The sequence below is a fragment of the Leopardus geoffroyi genome, chromosome B1 (genome assembly GCF_018350155.1).
Source record: "Leopardus geoffroyi isolate Oge1 chromosome B1, O.geoffroyi_Oge1_pat1.0, whole genome shotgun sequence".
In the NCBI taxonomy this organism is placed as follows: Eukaryota; Metazoa; Chordata; class Mammalia; order Carnivora; family Felidae; genus Leopardus; species Leopardus geoffroyi.
The window spans coordinates 24,144,065-24,165,762 of record NC_059327.1 but is presented as its reverse complement, the minus strand read 5'-3'; the positions used below and the strand labels follow the sequence as shown (position 1 = coordinate 24,165,762).

Below are 21,698 nucleotides of genomic sequence, written 5' to 3'. Positions count from 1 at the left end.
CTTTGCCTTTTTTTTTTTTTTAACCACCTTTTCTCCCCTCTGGGGGGTCCCTGATTTGTAACTTTGTTGGAAAACCTATTTACTTTTGGGGTTGTGTGGATGGCCCAGTGGTTTAAGCATCAGACTCTTGATTTCAGCTCATGATCTCACCGTTTGGGAGCTTGAGTCCTACATCTGGCTCTGTGCTGACAGCGCGGAGCCTGCTTGGGGCTCTCGCTCTCTTTCTCTCAAAATAAATAAACTTTTAAAAACCTGTTTACTTTTGGTATCTGTGTACTCAACTGTGGACTTAAATCTGCCTCATTTAAAAGTTAAAATGGACTATTCCAAACCCCCCTCTCAGTCCCCCCGAGACTAAAGCCATGCAGTCTTGCCCATACGCGGAACTTAAAAGCCTACAACTGTCTGAAAAGTCCTCTCATGATTTGTAGTTGAACCCCCCTTCCCTGGAAGCATTCTCTTCTTTGAAGACGGTATCCCCAGCAGCTATCCTAACTTGACCGGAATAAAACTTTTTTTTTTTCCCCTTTCTCTTTAAAATTTTGTTAGACTTTGTTCATTTTGCGCTGACCTTTCCTGGCATAGGGGACAGGAGGTTGGAGCAGCTCGGCTGACAACCCCCGGGGGCTCCTCTGCAACCGGCAATGGGGGACCAGCACCCACTCTCTGTGCCCCTCTGACGTCTCAGTACCTCACAGGTATGTCGGCAAAGAGACCTGATAGCCAGACCCCCTCAATTTAAGCTGATGGTCCTGCTTTTATTAGAGCTGTTGAGGGTTACCGCTCGTGCTCTCCAGGTGGAAAAAATTTAAGGACCACGTGAGTCTCAAATAGGGCTCTTCTGACATGTCTAAATTAGTTTTCTTGTACACAGAATTAGAAAAAGCTGGCTATACGACTAAACAACCAAAACCTAGGAAGCTGTTTGGTTCAATCAGGGAAGCCTCCCACTTTTGGGAAGGAACCACGTATTCTAGGCTTCATTTGATTTATTTGTTGCTGCAGTTTTTGGTATCTTTGCACAAAGTCAGCCGTGTTCTAAATGGAAAATAAAATATAACTAATGAATGGATCCATAAATTATAATGCTATCTTACAGTTAGGTTTGTTTTAATAAAAACAGGATACTTAGAAATCGGGTTTGTCATGTCTTCTCCACAAATAGTGAAACAGGCTAGATTTTGTTTGCATCTTGTTTGTGTATATGTGTCCATATGTGTTATAAATACGAGATATTTTTTCTATCTCCAGATGGTATTGCTAAAATTAATTTGTAAAGGAGCTCTATGTAATTGGTTTAAAGGCAAGCACTTGTAAAAACTGGGCATTCTAAAAACCACTCAGATAAAAACTAACCTGTATGTTTCTTAAGTTCACTAGATCTGGGATGAACTTCCTTACATTCAGGCCTATACGTTACTCCATAATACAGATGCCTCACGGGAAGGGCCCTACTTGATGCTCCAGAGAAGTAAGGAGGAACAAAAATCCAAGACATCTGACCCCCTTCCCAATAATCAGAATACTGAGGAAAAGGAGGAGGGAGATGGGGAGCGACTAGAAATCCTAAATCCACCTCCCCGAGTACCAGCACCAGAACTGATGTCCGACACACTACCTGCTCCTGACCTCCCCCAGGGGGCTAAAGGGCAACCAGAGAAAAAACATGTTTGGCAGAAGGGAGAGACCAGAGACAGAGATGGAGAAATGATTGTCCAAACTTTAAAATCTGCCTCTGGGGGCGCCTGGGTGGCGCAGTCGGTTAAGCGTCCGACTTCAGCCAGGTCACGATCTCGCGGTCCGTGAGTTCGAGCCCCGCGTCGGGCTCTGGGCTGATGGCTCAGAGCCTGGAGCCTGTTTCTGATTCTGTGTCTCCCTCTCTCTCTCTGCCCCTCCCCCGTTCATGCTCTGTCTCTCTCTGTCCCAAAAATAAATAAACGTTGAAAAAAAAATTATTTTTAAATCTGCCTCTGGCCTTGCCGGGGGCTCCCTGCCATCTCTTCCTCCCCTTCCTCCTGTCCCCTCACCACCACTGGGGCCACTCAGGCTGCTGGCTCCTCCTCCTGTACCATCCCTGGGGCCTCCAGCCCCCCTAGACTTAAAGCGCTCACTTTCAATTTCCCCACAAGAGCACCAAGTAAAATGGACAGTGGGAGCAAACAGATTGGCTGTTTAGTGGACACGGGTGCAACATCCTTGGTATTCAAGCTAATTCAAGGCTGTTGGTTTAATTAAAAACATGTCTTTTGGAGTTATCAACATCGAGCTTTCATTGTACCTGAGTTTATTACATTCATGTTGTATCTGTTACAATTTGTCAGCAAAAATGACTTAAAATAATGTTAGGTTCTTTCTGTCTCCTGAGGTTTTCATGGGTAATTGTTAAGAATAAGTAAATTAAATAAAAAGGTCTATAGCTTTCAAAATCTTTGGTAACCTGAAACTTTAAAGCTTTGCTAGGTTAAGTGATACATTGGGTTAAGTTCATTGGGAATCTGAATCTTTTCAAAATAAGATAAAATACTAACATGTTAATTGCTAAACAGATTCATCTGCTTTTGGCTTATTACAAAAAAAACTAAAGATACATTTGAATCTGTTGGTAAACATGTTTTATGCTATATTAAATGACTGTACCATAAAAAAAGTTCATGTTTTTAAAAATTATGAAATGTATTTGTATATTTCCAAAAAATTTGTAAATTGCCAAAAGTAAAGAAAATAGTGTTGTAACAGACCATTCATACCTGGTTACTACCTAGTTTTTACTAGAAATTGAGGTTTCTAAGACTTAAAATTCTGATAAATGTAGTTGAGACTGCTGTAAATGAGAAGGAAAACAACACTGAATTAAAAAAAAAAGGAAATATGTTTAAAGAGGCGTAAAGAATGAAGAAAATATTTTTGTTGCAGGAAGAAAGTAATTTTGTCCTAAGATGAGACTGTTTAGAGAGAGAAGGCTTAGGACAAAATCTGAATGAAAAAGAAAGCTGCAGAAGGTTTGTGGAGAGAATCTTTGGAAAAGAATGTCATGTGGTCAGGACTAAGATTAGAATAGATGAGTTTTAAAAGTACACTGGTATAAAAATAAAATTTGGTTTTTCTATTAAACAGACAAGGTTTTCTTGCATTGTTGGTCTGCTCTTAATAAGAAATTATAAACAAAGTTTTTTTTTTCTTTATCTGTCCAGAAAAATAAGATTTCATATTTGTTTTTGTTAGGTCTTTGATTACTTAAGTAAATGAAATCTTTCAATATTAAAGGAGCTAAATTTTGCTAACAATTGTATAATCCTATGTATTTGTCTTTGGAATATTAAGATTTATAGTAATCTATGATCCTATTTAGGCATGTGCTTGTTTATACGGTTTGTTAAATTATAAGGGAGGCATTATTAAACAAATGATAATAAACTTTCTTAGATTATACTCTATGGGTCAATGTTCTAGAAATTATATGAATTACATGAGTTCAACTTTATGAATTAAGTTATTTACAAATAACTGTTCCAGAAATCATATGAAATCCCTAAAGCTTTAATATGTCCTGGTATAAGGTTGTCACTTGACATTTTAATTGTTAAAATGTATGTTACAGAAATAACTGGATTTCCTTGTCAACTACACTATATAATGAACTCTCATCAGATCTTTAACCATGTCCATTTTTGAGTCTTGTCATTTACAGTCATTGTTCTGATGCTCTTGCAAATGTTTTCAACCTCAAAGAGGTTCATGAAAAGAACTTTTGAAAATACAGGTTTTTGACACCCTTAATATCATGAAACTAAACTAGGTAAGAATTTTTGGACTTGCTGGGAAAACTGTATTTAAATGGAACAAAAATTAGTAATGTGGGGCTGAATACATAGTTTTAAAAATTTTTTTTTATGTTTATTTCTGAGACAGAGAGAGACAGAGCATGAGTGGGGGAAGGACAGAGAGAGAGGGAGACACAGAATCAGAAGCAGGCTCTGAGCTGTCAGCACAGAGCCCGACGCGGGGCTCAAACTCACAAACTCTGAGATCATGACCTGAGCCGAAGTCGGTCGCTCAACTGACTGAGCCACCCAGGCACCCCCTGAATACATAGTTTTTATAACTTTTTAAAAAAATACTGCTGGCTCACTAACATTTTTTCTTTCAGACTGCAGGAAACATGTTCTCCTATGATGTCTATGTCTTACAGAAATTTGATAAAACATTCCTTTGCAAATAAGTTAAGACCTTTCACTTTTCTCCCTACCTGAATCCTTTAAAATTCAGAAACTCTCAGTGAGTATTCTTTCTTTCACGGCAATTATAATTGTTTACATAAGTTCAATAAGAATTCATTCTTGTAACAGTACACCCTTGGAAACACTGATTATATCACCAAGACTTTGACTGGAATGTCATAGTTGAGAAAGGTATGGATAAACTGATATGACTAGACAACTTTAAGGAACTAAAGTTGACTTTATGGATCCAAAAGAGCCCCTTGGAACTGTTGGCCTGGTACCTTGCTTATAGAGTTTCCAGCAGCCTTACGGGGTGAGTAAAGTCACTTCTTGGCAGGTGCAGACTCCTAAGGATATGTTGGGGACCTCAAGAAGAATTCACTCAAATGTACAGGTAGTTCAGGCAATTCTAATGGCAAGTATCTGGTTTGACTTCTGGCCTGGAGAGGCTATTAAAAGTTCAAACTAAAATCCCTTACAGGGGCATCTGGGTAGCTCAGGCAGCTAAGTGTCCAACTTCGGCTCTGTACTATCGGAGCTTGGGATTCTCTCTCCCCCTCTGTCTCTACCCCTTGCCCACTTGCTCTCCCTCTCTCTCAAAAATAAATTAAAAATAAAAACTTAAAAAAACTTTAAAAAATAAAAATAAATAAGTAAAATAAAAAGTAAAAAGTAAAATTCCTTACAAAAGTTCCAGCAAAGTAGATTTAAGAGAACTTATGTGGTCAATCACTATTCTTGTTGTACTTACACAAATAATTAGACCAAGTTTGTTAAAACTAGACTTGTTTTTACAAACAAATTGGTTTTAGTTTGGTTATGTTTGATGAATAGGAGGATGATTTTAGAGGGCAAAGTATGTTTCAATAACGCACCTTTTGTGGATGTTAGATTCTAGTTCTGATCAATTATCTTTAAAGTGTTTATTGTTTGCCTAGAAGACTGGTCTGGATCCCGAATTCTTCTGGTTTCCTCAAACATCTGGCTATGCCTCTTCAAACTATGGCTTCTGATCTTCTTGCATTTTCTTGTCTTGGAATCACTAAGAAGTAAAACTGTTCCTTTTCCTGAAGCCTTGCACACTAAAGCTAGACAACTTGAGGTACATCTCAGAGAAATGGCCACGGTAGCTCCTGTGTAGACCCTTTTCATGCCTGTTGCTCTCTGGGCCCCTCAAAAAGATCACCAGAGAATGCGAACTACAAACCAGAAAAAATGCATCAGATTGTTGCTGTCTGTGCCCACTCCATCTGACGGTGCTTCGAGCTTGACATCCAGAAATCTTCTCACCGGAGTAGTCAGGATTCAGAAACTGGGTTTATAATCTGCTCCAACCATCAACTTGTGTTTTTCTTTTATTGTCACAGAAATGCCTCTTATTAATTACCTAATTGCTGGTTGAACAAGGTGGAGTCTATGCCGTTATTAACAAAACCTATTGTGCCTATGTAATTAACACAGGAAAAATTGAAGTAAATACATAAAGGGTTTATGAGCAGGCATCCTGCCTGCATCGGCACAATTTAGGGACAGATCTTAACTATATCTGGTCAACAATCAAAAATGCCCTCCCCAGTCTCTCTTTTGTTTCTGGGTGTTTGTTTGTTTGTTGTTTGTTTATATTTACCTCTCCTGAGACTGTTGGTGGCTATTCTCCTGCTACTTATTTTTGGTGTCTGTTTGACCTGTTAGTAAAATCTGTGTCCTCCAGGGTCCAACAATTCCAAGTCAAGCTAATGGTAGTACAAGGATTCCACCCTGTACCCGTATAGGAAGATTCAAATCCTGTAAGTCAGTAGAACAGTCCATGAGAGATTTTTACCCATCCAGGTTAGGACAGGGACAATGGCCTCATGCAACAGGAAGCAGTTTCAGAAAATGAGACCTTTTATCCTTTCTCCTTCAGAATAAGGAGGATGAAATCCCTCAGGGACCTTGGGAACAAGCCCCTGTGTATCTGAAAAACTCCTTGCTGCCTGCTGACTGAGATCACGTTTCTCATGGAACTCCCTACTGGCTGTTACCACTTCTCCAGAGCAAAGTACCAGTTGAGGAGCAAACCCAGTCCAGTCTGCAAACCAGTCTGCACCATCATGGACCCCAGTGCTGAACTTACACTGACGTTCCCCCTCATTATAATACTAAAAATCATACCCAGGGGCGGAGATTTAACATGTCAATTAAACATGCGATGCATGAAGAAGCATGATCTTTAAGTGCACAGGTGCTAATAAACCCCCGCCTCTAGATGCTTACATGGCACCCCTTCTCCCACCTAAGTTTCTTCAAAATATTCTCCCTGACCTCTCCTCAGGGAGTCAGCCTGAGGATTCCTTCCTTTGTGCCGCTTCCCTGGCTCTCGAGCATTAGCCCCAATAAAGCCTTACCTGTGCTTTTACATTTGGAGTCCAGCCTCATTTCTATCCTTGCTGGGTCCAAGGACTCGAGTCCAGTAACAGGCTTGCTCATATCTCTTTTCTGCGAAGGCAGTTACTGTGATACTGTTCACCCTCCATATTCTAAAATTGATATTTCTATTCTATATTGCCCATATAAACCATATAATCCATTTGTTCTAAAACTCTCCGTGGTACTCAGGATCACGTGCCTGAGGTTTTATATCACCATCCACTGTCTTTTCTGCACCAAGAACTCATTTATCCCTTTCTTACCCATTGAAATCAGGCCTATTAGTGTTATAGAAAATCTAAATTTGCAAAATAATTTTTTCTCCTTCCCCAGTCACCTTGTAATATGTTGTATTATTGCATTGAATGTGCTTTTTTTTTGTTTTGTTTTGGCTTGCGCTGTTTTAATACTGTCAAAGTTCCCCCTATATTATGATTCAGATCGTCCTCGGAAGTAAATTTGAAATTCCTTGCAATATTATGTCTGAAACGCCTAAATCTTCATCAGTGCAGAATTTTGTGTGCAATTTCATTCTTAAGCATTTTGTCTGTTACTTTGTTACCTCAATGCCATGTTTGTCTTGATCTTAACGACTTCAAAAACAGTCTAAGGGAGGGACTTTATATCTATCTCTTTTGTTTAGTAAATGATCAATCCGCCTTTCTGTGCATAGTTAGTGAAACAAAGAGAAAGTTTTAGATAACTTCACACTTTTTCCTAGGAAAATTAGATATAATTTTATTCTACTATAAAGTGCTGTGCTTTCTTGTGTCTTTATATTATTAATATAAAAAATGACAACGGCTGAAAATCTCTGGCTATGATTTATTTATAGCCTAATATTCAATTCACAATTAAATGCTAACCTGTAATTGAATCCAAGGATTCATTCTGCTGATACACTGAATTAAAGAACATAAGTAAAGTGCTGAGTAAATAGGAACAGAACAGAGATTAATAACAACCAATATTTATTATGGTGTGATTCATTATGAATAATTTGAATGCAATAATTATCATGATAAAAGCAACTCTTCAAAAAGGATGCAAGATATTTAAGAAAGATTTCTATCTTGTTGTGGTAGACAAAGTATTGTATTCTGTAACTGTAGTAGAAAGAAATCTTGAAAGGTAATATGGATATACTCTTAAGATATTAGGAAGCCTATTTCTAGATCATTTAAGTTGTAATATCTGCTAAGATGCTAATATGGTCCTGCCAGTAAGTTTGTTTATAGAAAAGTAACAACATTTATAAGGAAAATTTATCGTGAATCAACAACTGAGATAATGGCTTAACCAAAGGAACATCCTCCTTTGATTCTATTCATTTGTGCCTTCATCTTTACATCTGAAGACGTATAAAATGCTTTAGAGCATCTTTCTCAAATTATTCTTCCATTCTTTTTCTTCTCAACTTGATCTTTATAATAAAACTAACACAAGAAGGAAGAAAATACTTTGGGACTTAATTGGTAGAAACAGTAAAAAGAACTGATTTAGACTTTCAAGGCCTTTGAGAGTCGTAGTAAAAATATACACAATAGGTTCTGTGTGTAAGGATTTGAAATAATTAAAATAGAATTAAAAGCAAGCAAACAAAACAGCAGCTACCAAAATGTCCAGGCAGATTTGAAAAAATAACAACTGAGAACCCTAAAAGGGAACAGCATGATTATTAAAATTAAAAGCTCAGTGGAGGGATTAAATAAGAAATTAGATACTGAAAAGAAACCTGAGCATGTATTGCTGAAAGAATAAGCAGAGTGAGGCACAGGGAGACAGAGGAATAGAAACTAGGAAGGAGAGGCTAAGAGATGTGGAGGGTAAGGGAATGGAAACACAGTATTTCTTCAGAGTTCCAGAAAAGAGCCATGGAGCGGTAATGGGGAGTGGTAATACCTGAAGACCGAATGCTGAGGAATTTCCAGAAGTGACAAAAATGTAATTCTGCTGATACAATAATCACAGTGTATATAGCAAATAAGGTACATGAAATGAACGTGTGCCTCTGGCACTCCAGTGAAAGCTGGCAGAAGGAAGATGAAGGGTTCTTCATCACTTCGGTGAGGGGAGGAAGTGAGTGATCTTTAATGGAATGAGAACAGATTTAAAGGAGATTCTTGGAGGAAATAAAGTAACATGGGAGAAAAATATTGCCATGTATCTACCTCCTTATCTAGGGAATGACAATCTGGCTAAGTAGTAAAATAACTTGTTTCATTTTTCTTTTAGAAGACACATAGGAATCATTTCTACAGAAATAAACATCCCAAGTAATTCCTGGAAGAACTTTCTGGAAGACCAAAAGAGGGAAAAAAAAAAAAAAAAAAAAGAAAAAGAAAAGCCTGCCTTTATTCTTGATATGATCTTGAAATTATGTTTATCTGTCAATTCTGAAACTACATGAAGTTAGATGCCCCACTTATAATTGACTCATGAATGGAAGTCGTTCCCTAGAAAATAAGTGGGGCTTTGTTTTAAGAAAATAACAGAAGGTTTACCAAATTTCATATTCAAGAAGTACTATATTTTCATAATTTAAGCTGTTTTACGAAGCAGTTCATCGTGTGTCACCTGGAGGAATATGCATCTAATTTGAGGAGCAGTCACGGGCCTCTGTGCCCCCTGGGAACTCACCTCCCCCTCTGTAGATTGCAGATGGAGCTCCTTCCTGCAGGTGGCCTTGAAGTCTCCCGCAGCGGCGCTGACCTGGACCCCTCGAGGAGCCTCCATGATCAAGGACCTGGTGGGTGATTCAAGCCTAAGGGTAAAACAAAAGACTCCTTCATAGTAAAAAAAAAAAAAAAAACAATTATGATGGACTAAAAGATAACATTAGTGACTAAAACAAACAAACAGGTAGGCATAAATAAAAATCTTTGCCATTTCAAAAAAAAACAAAAGGCAAAACGAGTTTTAGAATCCTTTTTTATTGCCTCATCTATTTTTTGGTTCTTTATGAAACTTCATTTGTTCACATCAATTATTTACTCTCATTTGTTTAATGATTTAATAACAGTTTCTTACGCTGTTTCCTTTCACAACGCACATGAAAAGTAGGTCGTGATAAGTTTACTTGTTTAAATCTTTTATATATTTTCAAAATTAATGATGGAATTTTAATAAATTTCTACCAACTTAGCATGTAGCTATCAAGAGTCTCACAAAGACGAGAGAGCTTTAATGAAAATTGTTAATATTGTGAACTTTCAAGAATTCCACAGTCAAAATTCGGTAAGCCTGAAAAGTTTCAAAGTACTCATTACACGTTTAGAAATTAATTAAAATGAAGAAATGAGACATTTCCTACATCCACTGACCTCTACTGGCCCAGGAAAATGTTCACAGAATGAATGACATTATCCTGACAGAGAACAAGTAAATGAGCGGTGACCCACCTCTCATTTAATTAAATATGAATAAAGATTGCATACATTTTGAGGGAAGAAAACCCCAATGTTTATTTATATATTTATTTGTTTGAGAGAGAGAGAGAAGAAGAGAGAGAGTGTGCAAGCCGGGGAAAGGGGCAGAAGGAGAGAGAGAATCTCAAGCAGGCTCAATGCTTAGTACGGAGCCCGACACAGGGCTCAATCCCACAACCCCGGGATCATGATCTGAGCTGAAATCAACAGTTCACACTCAACCGAGACACCCAGGTGGCCCCAAAACCAACTGTTTTAGCTTGTTGTGCCTGAAAAGAAAGATAGTTGGGAGGCAGTTTCAAATTATCTCCAAATATAAAACTAGAGGCAAGAGCAAAAGAAGGCAGAACATGGAAGCTACAATACAGTGGTAAAAAGTGCTAGTGTGATAAGATAAAGGGCCCCTGATACGGATAAACATTCTGTTTATGGGGGAGCAACTCTGTGTGTTCCCCTTGACCACACAACTTTAGGACAAGAGTCCCCTCAGGTTCACATTCACCATCATCCAAAGCAACTGGTTTCCTTTGAGGCAACAGATCCAAAGCTGTTTTGCAGGGAGAACCACATCAAATAGTTAGATCTCTGAAGATAAGCTCTCTTTCAGTAGTGAAGTACTTTCGAGTACTTAGACTTGAAAGTGATATTGAAGGAGTAGAGCCAGCATTTAGAAATTTAGAAGAAGTGATTTAACATTTTCAATGTTTTTCACTCACCTAAGCAACTCTGAAACTTTCATCTCTATGGGCCTCTTGGGCATATTTATAAAACCCCTGGAGGGGTTAGGTGATATATATATATATATATATATATATATATATATATATATATACACACATATATATGTATATGTGTATATATATATATACACACACACACACATATATATATATATCCCTATATGTTACATATATATGTATGTGTATATATGAATATATATATATATCCCTATATGTTACACATATATATATATATATAAAACCCTATCTACTTATCTTCTATTTGAAACATTGTTATATTGTTATATATATTAATAGATGTATTTATTTGAAAAACAAAAGTCACATATTTTTACAGAGCATTTGAAAACCTGAAAATAAAATAATCATCCATAATTTTTTCACTCATAATACTCATACTTTGCACATTCAATCTACATTTCTGTTAAAATGTGTATTTTATCATTGATTTCCCCTAATAAACCCCCAAATATAGACCATCTTGAGTAGTATATCTGTGACCACTACTATTTTCATCGGTTAATTATACGCAACATTAAATGTAATTATATATGTTTGGATTGATGAACCATTCAAATAGAAGTCAGATAGGCACTTAATTAAAATGAGTTAATATGCATAATATTCATATTAATATTCTAAAATTATGACTCTGACTTTCAAGAAAACACAACTCAGTGAACTTATAAGTGGAAGGAAAAGCACACTTACTTTATCAAATAATTGATGTGGTTTAGTTTGTTTCCAAGGATAAGGGGCTGAGGTTCTTGTTCATATATTTGATAGTATGATATCTATGACATCCATATTAAATGTATACATGTTTTTGTGTCATATTTCCATCATGTTTACATTTGGGACTAGAACATTAAAATGTATTATGTCTTTCTGGGCTTTGGAGCCTTTCCATTCTCATCTTTATTAATTATTTAATAAAATTTTTCATTATATTCATTTTCATTTTAGACCTCAGGTATCCATTGCCAGCGTAGCCATTAAGCAGAGTGCTTTGCTAACACTTAGAGCATCTCTATTCAAAGAGGTGGTGAAGACTGAGAGATGGGTTTGGGAAAACTAACCAGCAGTAACCAGACCCAGTTTCAACATCTCTAAATTGAAAGTTATAAAGTTCTCACAGGACAATAAGAAATGTCTTAGGAGGAGAATTAATGGAGAGAAAGATGGGGTAGGGTAGTATTTTGAGACATTGATGCCATTTCCTTCCCTGTCACATCTCCTTAGAGTTCTGCCAACTCACTAAACAGTATCTTTTGCCACAAACAGTGGAAGATGGATCAGAGAAGCTGATAAAGACCTTTTGAGTTTCCTAATCTTACGGACACTTTGAGTTGGAGAAAAACCTAGCTATTTAGTATGTTGAAAATGATTCAGCCCATGAACAAACACATCAAAAGAAAACAAAAGTCAGTGAGAGCTTGCTGTGTATTTCTACCTGTTGAAGAACTGTTTTCTTGATTCATGGGGTAAAGAAGATTTGGATGGGAAATCAACAGAATTGATTTCAAATTGTTCTCTGTGTTCCTCTACTTGAGGCCAAGTTCTACATTGTAAGGCCTTTATTCTTCAGATGCTAGAGCTCTGAGGAAAGTAGGGATATCTCAGGACTAAGACGACTGAGGACAAGAGACCAAAGATTCTCAAAGGACAGAGGGGCAGTGACCTGTGGTGGAGGAATACTAAGTGAAGAGAAGAATGAGAAACTCTTGGCAAATGCTACTTTGGGTCATGAAGCTACCAATGACCAAACATTGCCCCCAAATCTTTGACATGGTGTAAGCTCCTTGTATCCTTATACAACCCCAAGGAAAAAGAAGAGAACTGAACAGACTGGGGCTGAGTTTCTAATAACAGTGCAATGGAGACAAAACATGTAAATAAAGTTTTACAAGAATATTTTCATTTCTTGATATAAACTCAATAAATACATAAAAAACATTCAAAAGGTGGTAGCAATTTTACAGTACCGCTAAATCCTTCAAGTTATGAAGTGAAGAAGACTTTGAATTAAACAGGCTTCAACTGTATGTTTTGTTAATCTTGATAAGACTAAGTGTGGTAATCATTAAGATATAATACAAATTTTATTTCCACAACCATATGGTCAATTAATCTTTGACAAGGCAGGAAAGACTATACAATGGGAAAAAGACTGTCTCTTCAACAAATGGTGTTGGGAAAACTGAACAGCAACATGCCAAAAAATGAAACTGGACCACTTTCTTACACCATACACAAAAATAAATTCAAAATGGGTTAAAGATCTAAATGTGAGACCTAAAACTATAAATATACTAGAAAAGAATGCAGGCAATAACCTTTTTGGCATTGGCTATAGCAACTTTTTTTCTAGCTATGTTCCCTGAGGCCAAAAAATAAAAGCAAAAATAAATTATTGGGACTTCATCAAAATAAAAATTTCTGCACAGAGAAGGAAACAATCAACAAAACTAAAAGGCAACTTACAAAATGGGAGAAGATACTTGCAAATGACATATTTGATACAGGATTAGTATCCAAAATATATTTAAAAAACAAAATTCAACACCTGAAAAAAAAATAATCCAATTAAAAATGAGCAGAAGACATGAACACACATTTCTCCAAAAAAGACATCCAGATGGCCAACAGACACATGAATAGATATTCATCATCACTTATCATCAGGGAAATGCAAATCAATGGGCTATTACCTCACACCTGTCAAGTGGCTAAAATCAACATCACAAGAAAACAACAGGTGTTGGCAAGGATGTGGAGAAAAAGGAACAGTCTTGCACTGTTGGTGGGAACGCAAACTGGTGCAGCCACTGTGGAAAACAGTATGGAGTTTCCTCAAAATTTAAAAATACAACTACCCTATCCAGTAATTACACTCCTGGGTATTTACCCAAAGAATCGAAAAATACTAAGTCAAAGGGATACATGCACCCCTCTGCTTGTATCAGCCTTATTTACAACAGGCAAATGATGGAAACTTCCCATTATATACATATACATGTGCATATAATGGAATATTATTTAGCCATAAACAAGAATGAAATGTCTTGCCATTGCAATGACATGGATGGAGCCAGAGTGTATTATGCTGAGTGAAATAAGTCAGAGAAAGACAAACACCACATGATTTCACTCATGTATGGAATTTAAGAAACAAAACAAATGAGTAAAGGGAGAAAAGAGAGAGAGAAATCAATAAACAGACTCTTAATTATAGAAAACAAACTTATAGTTACCAGAAGGCAGGGGAGCTGGAGATAGGTTAAATAGGTGATGGGATTAAGGACTTCACTTGTCATGATGAGCCCAGGGTGGTGTATCGAACTGTTGAATCACTATTATACACCTGAAACTAATATAACACTAATATAATTCCAGTTAGTGCGTTAACTAACTGGAATTAAAAGAAAATTTAAAAGTCCAAAAAAAGAAATAATATAAATTTTTATTATTAATAATACTGTCTGGTTTAAATAATAGCCAATGCAGATGAGTAATATACACTAGGACTTAAATTACTCATAGAGAGTGCTCAGTTAAAGAGTATGTAACGAGGGGCGCCTGGGTGGCACAGTCGGTTGAACGTCCGACTTCAGCCAGGTCACGATCTCGCGGTCCGTGAGTTCGAGCCCCGCGTCAGGCTCTGGGCTGATGGCTCAGAGCCTGGAGCCTGTTTCCGATTCTGTGTCTCCCTCTCTCTCTGCCCCTCCCCCGTTCATGCTCTGTCTCTCTCTGTCCCAAAAATAAATAAACGTTGAAAAAAAAAATTAAAAGAAAAAAAGAGTATGTAACGAAACTATTAGATCATTTGGAGGATTTAATAATTCTCTTTTCACGAGTGGCAGTACAGTAGTTCTTATGAATATGAAAATTAAAGTAAGCTTGCAAACTATTTTTTACAAGCTTGCCTATCTAGCATAATAAACTAATTTTCTGTGGGCAAAAAATCATAACATATATGGAGTCCTAAAAACTGACACTATTGTGGATAGCATAAATCATTGTGAACATTTACAGATACATATATCTGAATCATCCACTGTCAATTACATGTACAGTTACACTTACATATATGCACATATATTACCTCCATACCAATGTACATTGTCTCAAGATCTAGCTATGCTAATAGGAAAAGAATATTTTGGCCACAAATGGTATGCAAATTTGCTGTAAACCTCCATCTAAACTCCACATGTTAAACTCCATGAATTCCGGGAATAAATCTTTGCGTTTAAGCACAATCAGGCACTTTGAAAAGTCTTTGAAATTAGATAGGCTTATGATTATAACATTACCTATCCAAAGAACTCTAGAGAATAAATAGATTTAGATACAAATTTTTTTTAAATATAAAAGTAGGCTTCACCTATTACTAGCCATGCCAGCTTATCAAAATGGCTTGATGATTTCATTGCCTTTTATTAGTAATATTTTATTAACACTAATAAAATTGTAATAGTATTTTCCCAAGTCATTACTAGAAGCTGGATGCTTCTAAAAGCTATATTATAAATTGTAGAATCATAGAAAATAATTCCCTGTATTGAAAGTTCTGCTGTATACTGAAGTAATGAAAGTTATTTCTAAAAAGTAGTCTGGAAAATTGAGGTTTGTACTCACTGAAAATTACAGTGCTCGAGATATGTCGACCTAATGAAAGAATTAAATGTAGGACTTTGAATAAGAAACTCATAGGTTCTACAGAATTCTACTCAAATTTTAAATACAGTTAATCTCTATGGGGCTCAGTTACCTGATAAATAAAATCATAGAATACATTAAAAATAAAATATTGTAGCCATTGACAACCATCATTAAATTTACCCTTCTTTATTAGTGAATTAGCCATATAATTATAATCATCTAATACTGGGAACTCATTCTATACTTAAAGCTTTGCATGGATTATCTCTTAATCATCCCAGAAATTCTGAGAAATGCGTACTCTATCCATATTTTACTTAGGAAGCAGTTGAATCTTAGTGTGGTTGAGTCATTTGCCTAGGATTATGTAGCTAATGCAAAGATCACAGAATACCCAAAACCATCTGGAAAAAGAACGATGTTGAACTTAAAACCTTATTGCAAAACTCTAATAATGAAGACAATGCTGAGACACTAGAAATAAATTTTAACATGTAGGGTCGTCTGATTTTGACAAAGGCAGTAAAGTGATCCAGTGAGAAAAAGCAAAGTCTTTTCAACAAATGCTGCTCAAATAACTGATCTCTGTAAGGACAAAATGAATCTCAATCTATACCACCCACTCTTATCAAAAGTAAAAGCTAAAACATAAGGTTTTTAAAGGAAAATATCTTTGTGACTTGGAGTAGGAAAAGTTTTCTTAGGCCACAAAAAGGAATAGCTAGTAAATATTTAAAAGAATATAAATTAGATGTCTTCAAGGTGAAAAGCTGCCTTTCAAAATCCATCAGTAAAATGAATATACCCATAGATTGGGAGACAATATCCACAAAATACAGATGTTACAGATGTTATAAAGGACTGGTGCCAGGATATATAAATAATCCTCCAGCTCAAAGATAAAATACAGAAATATAAAATACAAATACACAAAACATTGAGCGCCTTGGCGGTTCAGTTGGTTGAGCATCTGACTTCAGCTCTGATCTTGACCTCACGGTTCCTGGGTTCCAGCCTGGCATTGGGCTCTGTGCAGACAGCTCGGAGCCTGGAGCCTTCTTCGGATTCTGTGTCTCCCTGTCTCTCTGCCCCTCCCCACTCCTGCTCTGTCTCTGTCTCTCTCTCTAAAAATTAACAAACATTAAAAAAATTAAAAATGAAAGAAAAATACAAAAAACATAATTAAAATAAACGGACAAAAGTTTATAAATAAATGGATACTTCACTAAACAATATATGGTCGTTCCATATGCACAAGCAAAAGTCATTAATATCATTACTCATCAAGTAATGGCAAATTAAAAACACGAAATAACACTAAACACCTACCAGAATGGTTCAAATGAGTAAGAATGCTAACACTACTGAATACTGGGGAAGATGGGCAGCTGCTGAAATTCTCATTCATTTTTAGCAGAAAATGATATAATCACTTTGGAAAGCTCTGGCATTTTCATATAAAGCTTAATACATGCCAGCTATATCCCAAGTGTCTATCAATTAGGAAAACACATACATAAAATATTATATGTTCATATAAAAGAATACTAATCAGTAAAAAGGCAGAAGGAACCATTGATACAGTCGACAACAGGGATGGATCTCAAAAATATCATGAGGAGTGAAAGAAATCTTGCAAAGAAGAGTACATATTGTATTGTATTTTATATTTAGTACTAAATCAATCTAATCTAATCCAGAGTGAAAAGGGTGAGAGAAAAGTAGCTTCTTGTGGGTAGTGGTGGTGATTTCTGGGAAGGAGCATAAGAGAACTCTCTTGGGTGATGATGATGTTTTATTTCTTGACAGGAATTTGGGTTACACAGGTAAATGCATTTGTCAAAACTCAGGAAACGTGCACTTAATTATTTGTGAATGTCATTGTATAATTATTTTACAATAAAAAAAAACTTTAAGCAATATTGAAAACTAGATAATGATATGCAGGCCAAAGTGATCAGGTAAAGTGTACAGATATGTACAATTTATGTTCAAATGCATAAAAATAAGATCTACTGGCAGATGGCTAGTGGAATGTGTACATATGTGATTAAAGACCTATAGGAGAATGATAATGGAGGCATCTAGCTGGGAGTATATAGGTGATCACTGCAAGATGCTTTCAATATTGAATATGTTTGAGAATTTTCATAAGGTGTTGGGAAAGAAGGTGTGGTCTCAGATCTTATAGGAATATCCATTTTGTTTGTTTTTGGTTAAAGTTTATAAAACATCACCTATGCAGATCCAAATAGGAAAACTTTAACTGAAGGTAGTGTTTGATTGTCATTGACTGTATTAAAACTCTGTAAAGAATAATAATGATATGTTAGCTAACTTGGATTTAAATAAAATTTAAGAATGAAAAAAAAATACTAATTACAAAAGGGATGCTTCTAAACTATATATAATTTAATTGCTAAATGACCATATTAATATGAATGCTATAACACTCAATGTGTGTATTTCACAGCTATTTCTGGGAGAGGGATATCTAGAAAGCACATCTGATATTATTTACCTGAAAATTCAAGAATCTGATATATTCTTGGATAAAAGTAAACTCGTATCTACTTCCCTATCATAAATCCAATATTAAAAAAGTAATAAACATATGTAGTAAAATCTCAACAAGAATCCAAAGAGAGTCTCTTGAAACTTAAAACATTATGTTAAACTATTCTGGGGAGAAAAGTATGTGCAACATTTATCAGATTTTTATTTACTTTATTTTTTTAAACTAATAAGTAATTCCTTTTTAAAACTTTCTTTTCTTCCTTCCTTCCTTCCTTCCTTCCTTCCTTCCTTCCTTCCTTCCTTCCTTCCTTTCTTTCTTTCTTTCTTTCTTTCTTTCTTTCTTTCTCTTTCTTTCTTTTTGAGAGAGGGAGAGAGAATCCCATGAAGTGCAGAGAGAGAGGAAGAGTGAGTGCAGAGCCCATAGCAGGGCTCAAGTTCAGGAACCATGAGATCATGACCTGAATAGAGCCTGATGTTTAACCAACTGAGCCACTCAGGCACCCCAGACATTTTCTTTTTTAAATTAGAAATTAACATGAAATTATTTCAATTCAAAAGGAGATTGGAATTAAAATATAAATTTCATCAATGGACACAATATAATTTAAATAGATCAAAAGTGTTTATGATAAATTAATATCTGACAAATGTAGCAATCATTTTGGGTGGAAATACTAGGTTACTTAGTCAATGATGCTTACTAAATTGTCTATCCATACTGAAGACAATAACATTAGATCCTTAACACACTCTGCAAGAATAATTTCCAGTTCTATCTATTCTAAATACAAAAAGTAGTAAATCACAGGCTGTAATTTTCAATAGCAAATCAGAAGAAAATTCAAAACATAATTTCCCACTGTATTTATTCACAACATAAAACTAAGAAATACCCAGTGTAAAACTAAGTGACAGAAAATTAAAAGAAAACACTGGAAATACCCAAATACAAAACAAGACAACCTTTGAAACAAGATGGAAAGCCCCAAAATCATAAAGAAAAAGAATTGATAAAATTTCACTAAGCCTTAGGTTATATTGGTTTTCTCTAGATACCATGACCTTCTCAAATAAGCCTAGAATTCCTATAGAAGTCCTATAGAAGTCTGGAACTCAAACATTCCAGAATACTCTGGAACTCAAATTAGACTAAACCTGTATTCCCTTCGAGAACAATCTGGTAAGTAGACTCTTGGCAATACAGCATTAACAATTAAATGATGCCCTGCTTCTGTCCTATATAGCAATTGTCAATCCTCCCCTGAGGAGGGTTTACGACATAGTAGAGGTTTCATTTTAATTCATTTTATTACAAAACATTCTCTAAAGGGGCCTGTTGAAAAATGAAACTTATGTTTATTTGCAAAGCTTGTGAATTCCTATGTGATTAGTCATGGAATTAGTGACGTACTATTTGTGTTCATTTTGAAAGCATTATAGCAATCATAGTGACGGATTTCAGACTAGTTTTTATAGTGGGTACCAAGAGATTCTTGTAGAGAAAAGGAGTAATGTTGAAATTCAGTCACCCTACCACCTGTTTTTTTCCCAAGAAATGCTGTTTTTATTGTGTTTACATACTAAAGATGCAACAGATTTTGTTTTTATGGTATTATACAATTCTCAATTTGAAAAAAAAAATGCCTAGGTCTCTAGAAGAACTTTCAACATTCTGAGAACAGAATTCAGACTCCTTTTAAAAAGTAAGTTGTGAGATGCAATTACTAAATAGAAACTTAAGCAGAACTTAAGCATCATGTTTCTGGTTCTTCATAAATATTTAACACGGTGTCAGGCATTTAGTGAATTATTTTTTATTTCAATGATGGAATGAATAGAAAATTGAACAGAAAAATGGTTTAAGGGGGGAAAAACACAATGTAAACTTTGACCTGAATATACAAGCAATTTTACTGTTGTATCACTTCAAGCTGTGGAGAGTTTTCTTCAGCTGCAAATCACATGGTTTTCGTGGCCTCTATTTTTTTTGGTTGGTTTGTTTTCTGCCTACTTGCACTTTCAGTTATGGTCTCTTTCTTCAGATTAGATCAAACAAATTTTTACATCAATTGTTGCTCTATGTTTCCAAGATTACACCCTAATACAAGCTTCTGATAATGATCATTTGCTATCAACTCTAAATAAATATATACATACATAGAATGAAATAGTAAAAGGGAAGAAGAAAGAAACAGAGAGACAGAGTAGAAAGGAAAAGGGGAGAGGGAAGAGGGGGAGGAGAGGAGAACCTCTTATTGACAAAACATCTCAGTGCAAAATCCTTACTACCTTATACATGGTGGCTTTTCCTTGAACACAGTAATGACGTATATGAGAGCTATGTGTTTTCGGAGATCAGTTTGGAGCCTGCAAAACTTAACATTTCAGTTTAAAATTATATTCACACAAGAATGAACATGATGAAAAGATTCCAGCTACATCATTACATATTAATTCATTTTACTGATCCCAAGTCCAGATTAGTTTTGTTTTGTTTTGTTTTCTTTTCTTGGAACAGTTAATGAAACTCAGATCCAAACAATCTTTGGGCAATATAAAACGGGTTTCCTCACTTCTCACCATAAAGTGCAGACACTCTTTTGAACTGTGATAATTTAGCTAAATTAATTTAAGAAATAAAAAAGGAAGAATATTCATATTTGTGCTATTCTGGGAAAATATACGCTTATGTCTCGACTACTCAATATACTTTGTTTTAGCCTTTTTAACACAGAGGTCCCTAGTGAAAAACAATATAACTTTGTGTAAGACATCATAGAAAATCTACATGTGTAGGTTTGAAATGCACATGGAAACTAGAACAGAATTTGGCACACATTAAGCACTCATCAAACATTCGTCGAATAAATAAATTATAGAAATCTACTTCATGTCCACACCAAAACATTCCCTATACTCTTTAATAAACTTTTTGAAATGTATCTTTCTAAAGTCTCTTATTCTCGACAAAAACAAAATTAAAGACAACACGGCTACTTACTCCCCAAATTACCATTTGATTTACCTGGCCAACCAATCTCACCTTGTTGATTAGAATTAGGTGTCGACTAAGAGTACTTCTTACTGCCCTGAAAGGAAAATTGTCAGCAGGACTTGTAAAGATCTTCTCAGACACTCTGCTTTTAATCTTCATGTACACAAATTAATAATTGAATACCCCCATCATTACTGTGCTTTGCTTCTGTCTCAGTTTCAAATTTAGATCAGTAACACTCATCTTGGGGGTTACTAATTTGCTTTTAGCACCAGCAGATAAACTCAGCTTAGTGCAATATGTAAATAATTGATGAGTAATTAGAAAATAAAAAGCAGAAACACCATATACTAATTATCATTTAATTCACATTCACACTTATGAATTTTGAGACATGTCAGCAAGGTAATTAAAATAACACATCCTATTTTTCTTTTAGCAATAGATTTTCATAACGAAAATCATACACTGAGTATATAATTACTAAAATGTTAGACATAAAAAGAAGTTTCTTTTAGAATGGTGTAACTTAAACACTTTTTTTAAAGGAATGAATCAATTAACTCTGGCATCTGTATTAAAACACAGTTCAAAACCACTTGGAGTCAATGTCAGCCACCTGGGTCCTAATAATGCAGTAACGACCACCACGTTTCTTATGTTACATGCACTCAGTGTCCTCGTTATTGAGTTTGGCTATATCAGTATTTCACATTAATAAGTA

The 21,698-nt window shown here is 35.5% G+C and overlaps 1 protein-coding gene across 5 annotated transcripts in view; it reads right to left on the bottom strand.

The window, feature by feature from the left end:
• The window catches only part of SGCZ (sarcoglycan zeta), a 1,098,717-nt gene that overhangs the window by 6,398 nt on the left and 1,070,621 nt on the right, over nucleotides 1–21,698 (bottom strand). For 4 of the 5 annotated variants that reach the window (XM_045455204.1, XM_045455211.1, XM_045455230.1 and 1 more), the window contains exon 7: nucleotides 9,270–9,393. In XM_045455204.1, the coding sequence (XP_045311160.1) occupies nucleotides 9,270–9,393 (124 nt within the window). Of the gene's footprint in view, nucleotides 1–9,269; nucleotides 9,394–18,652; nucleotides 21,069–21,698 lie in introns of those variants that run through there. The other variant, XM_045455238.1, reaches the window with a different exon arrangement.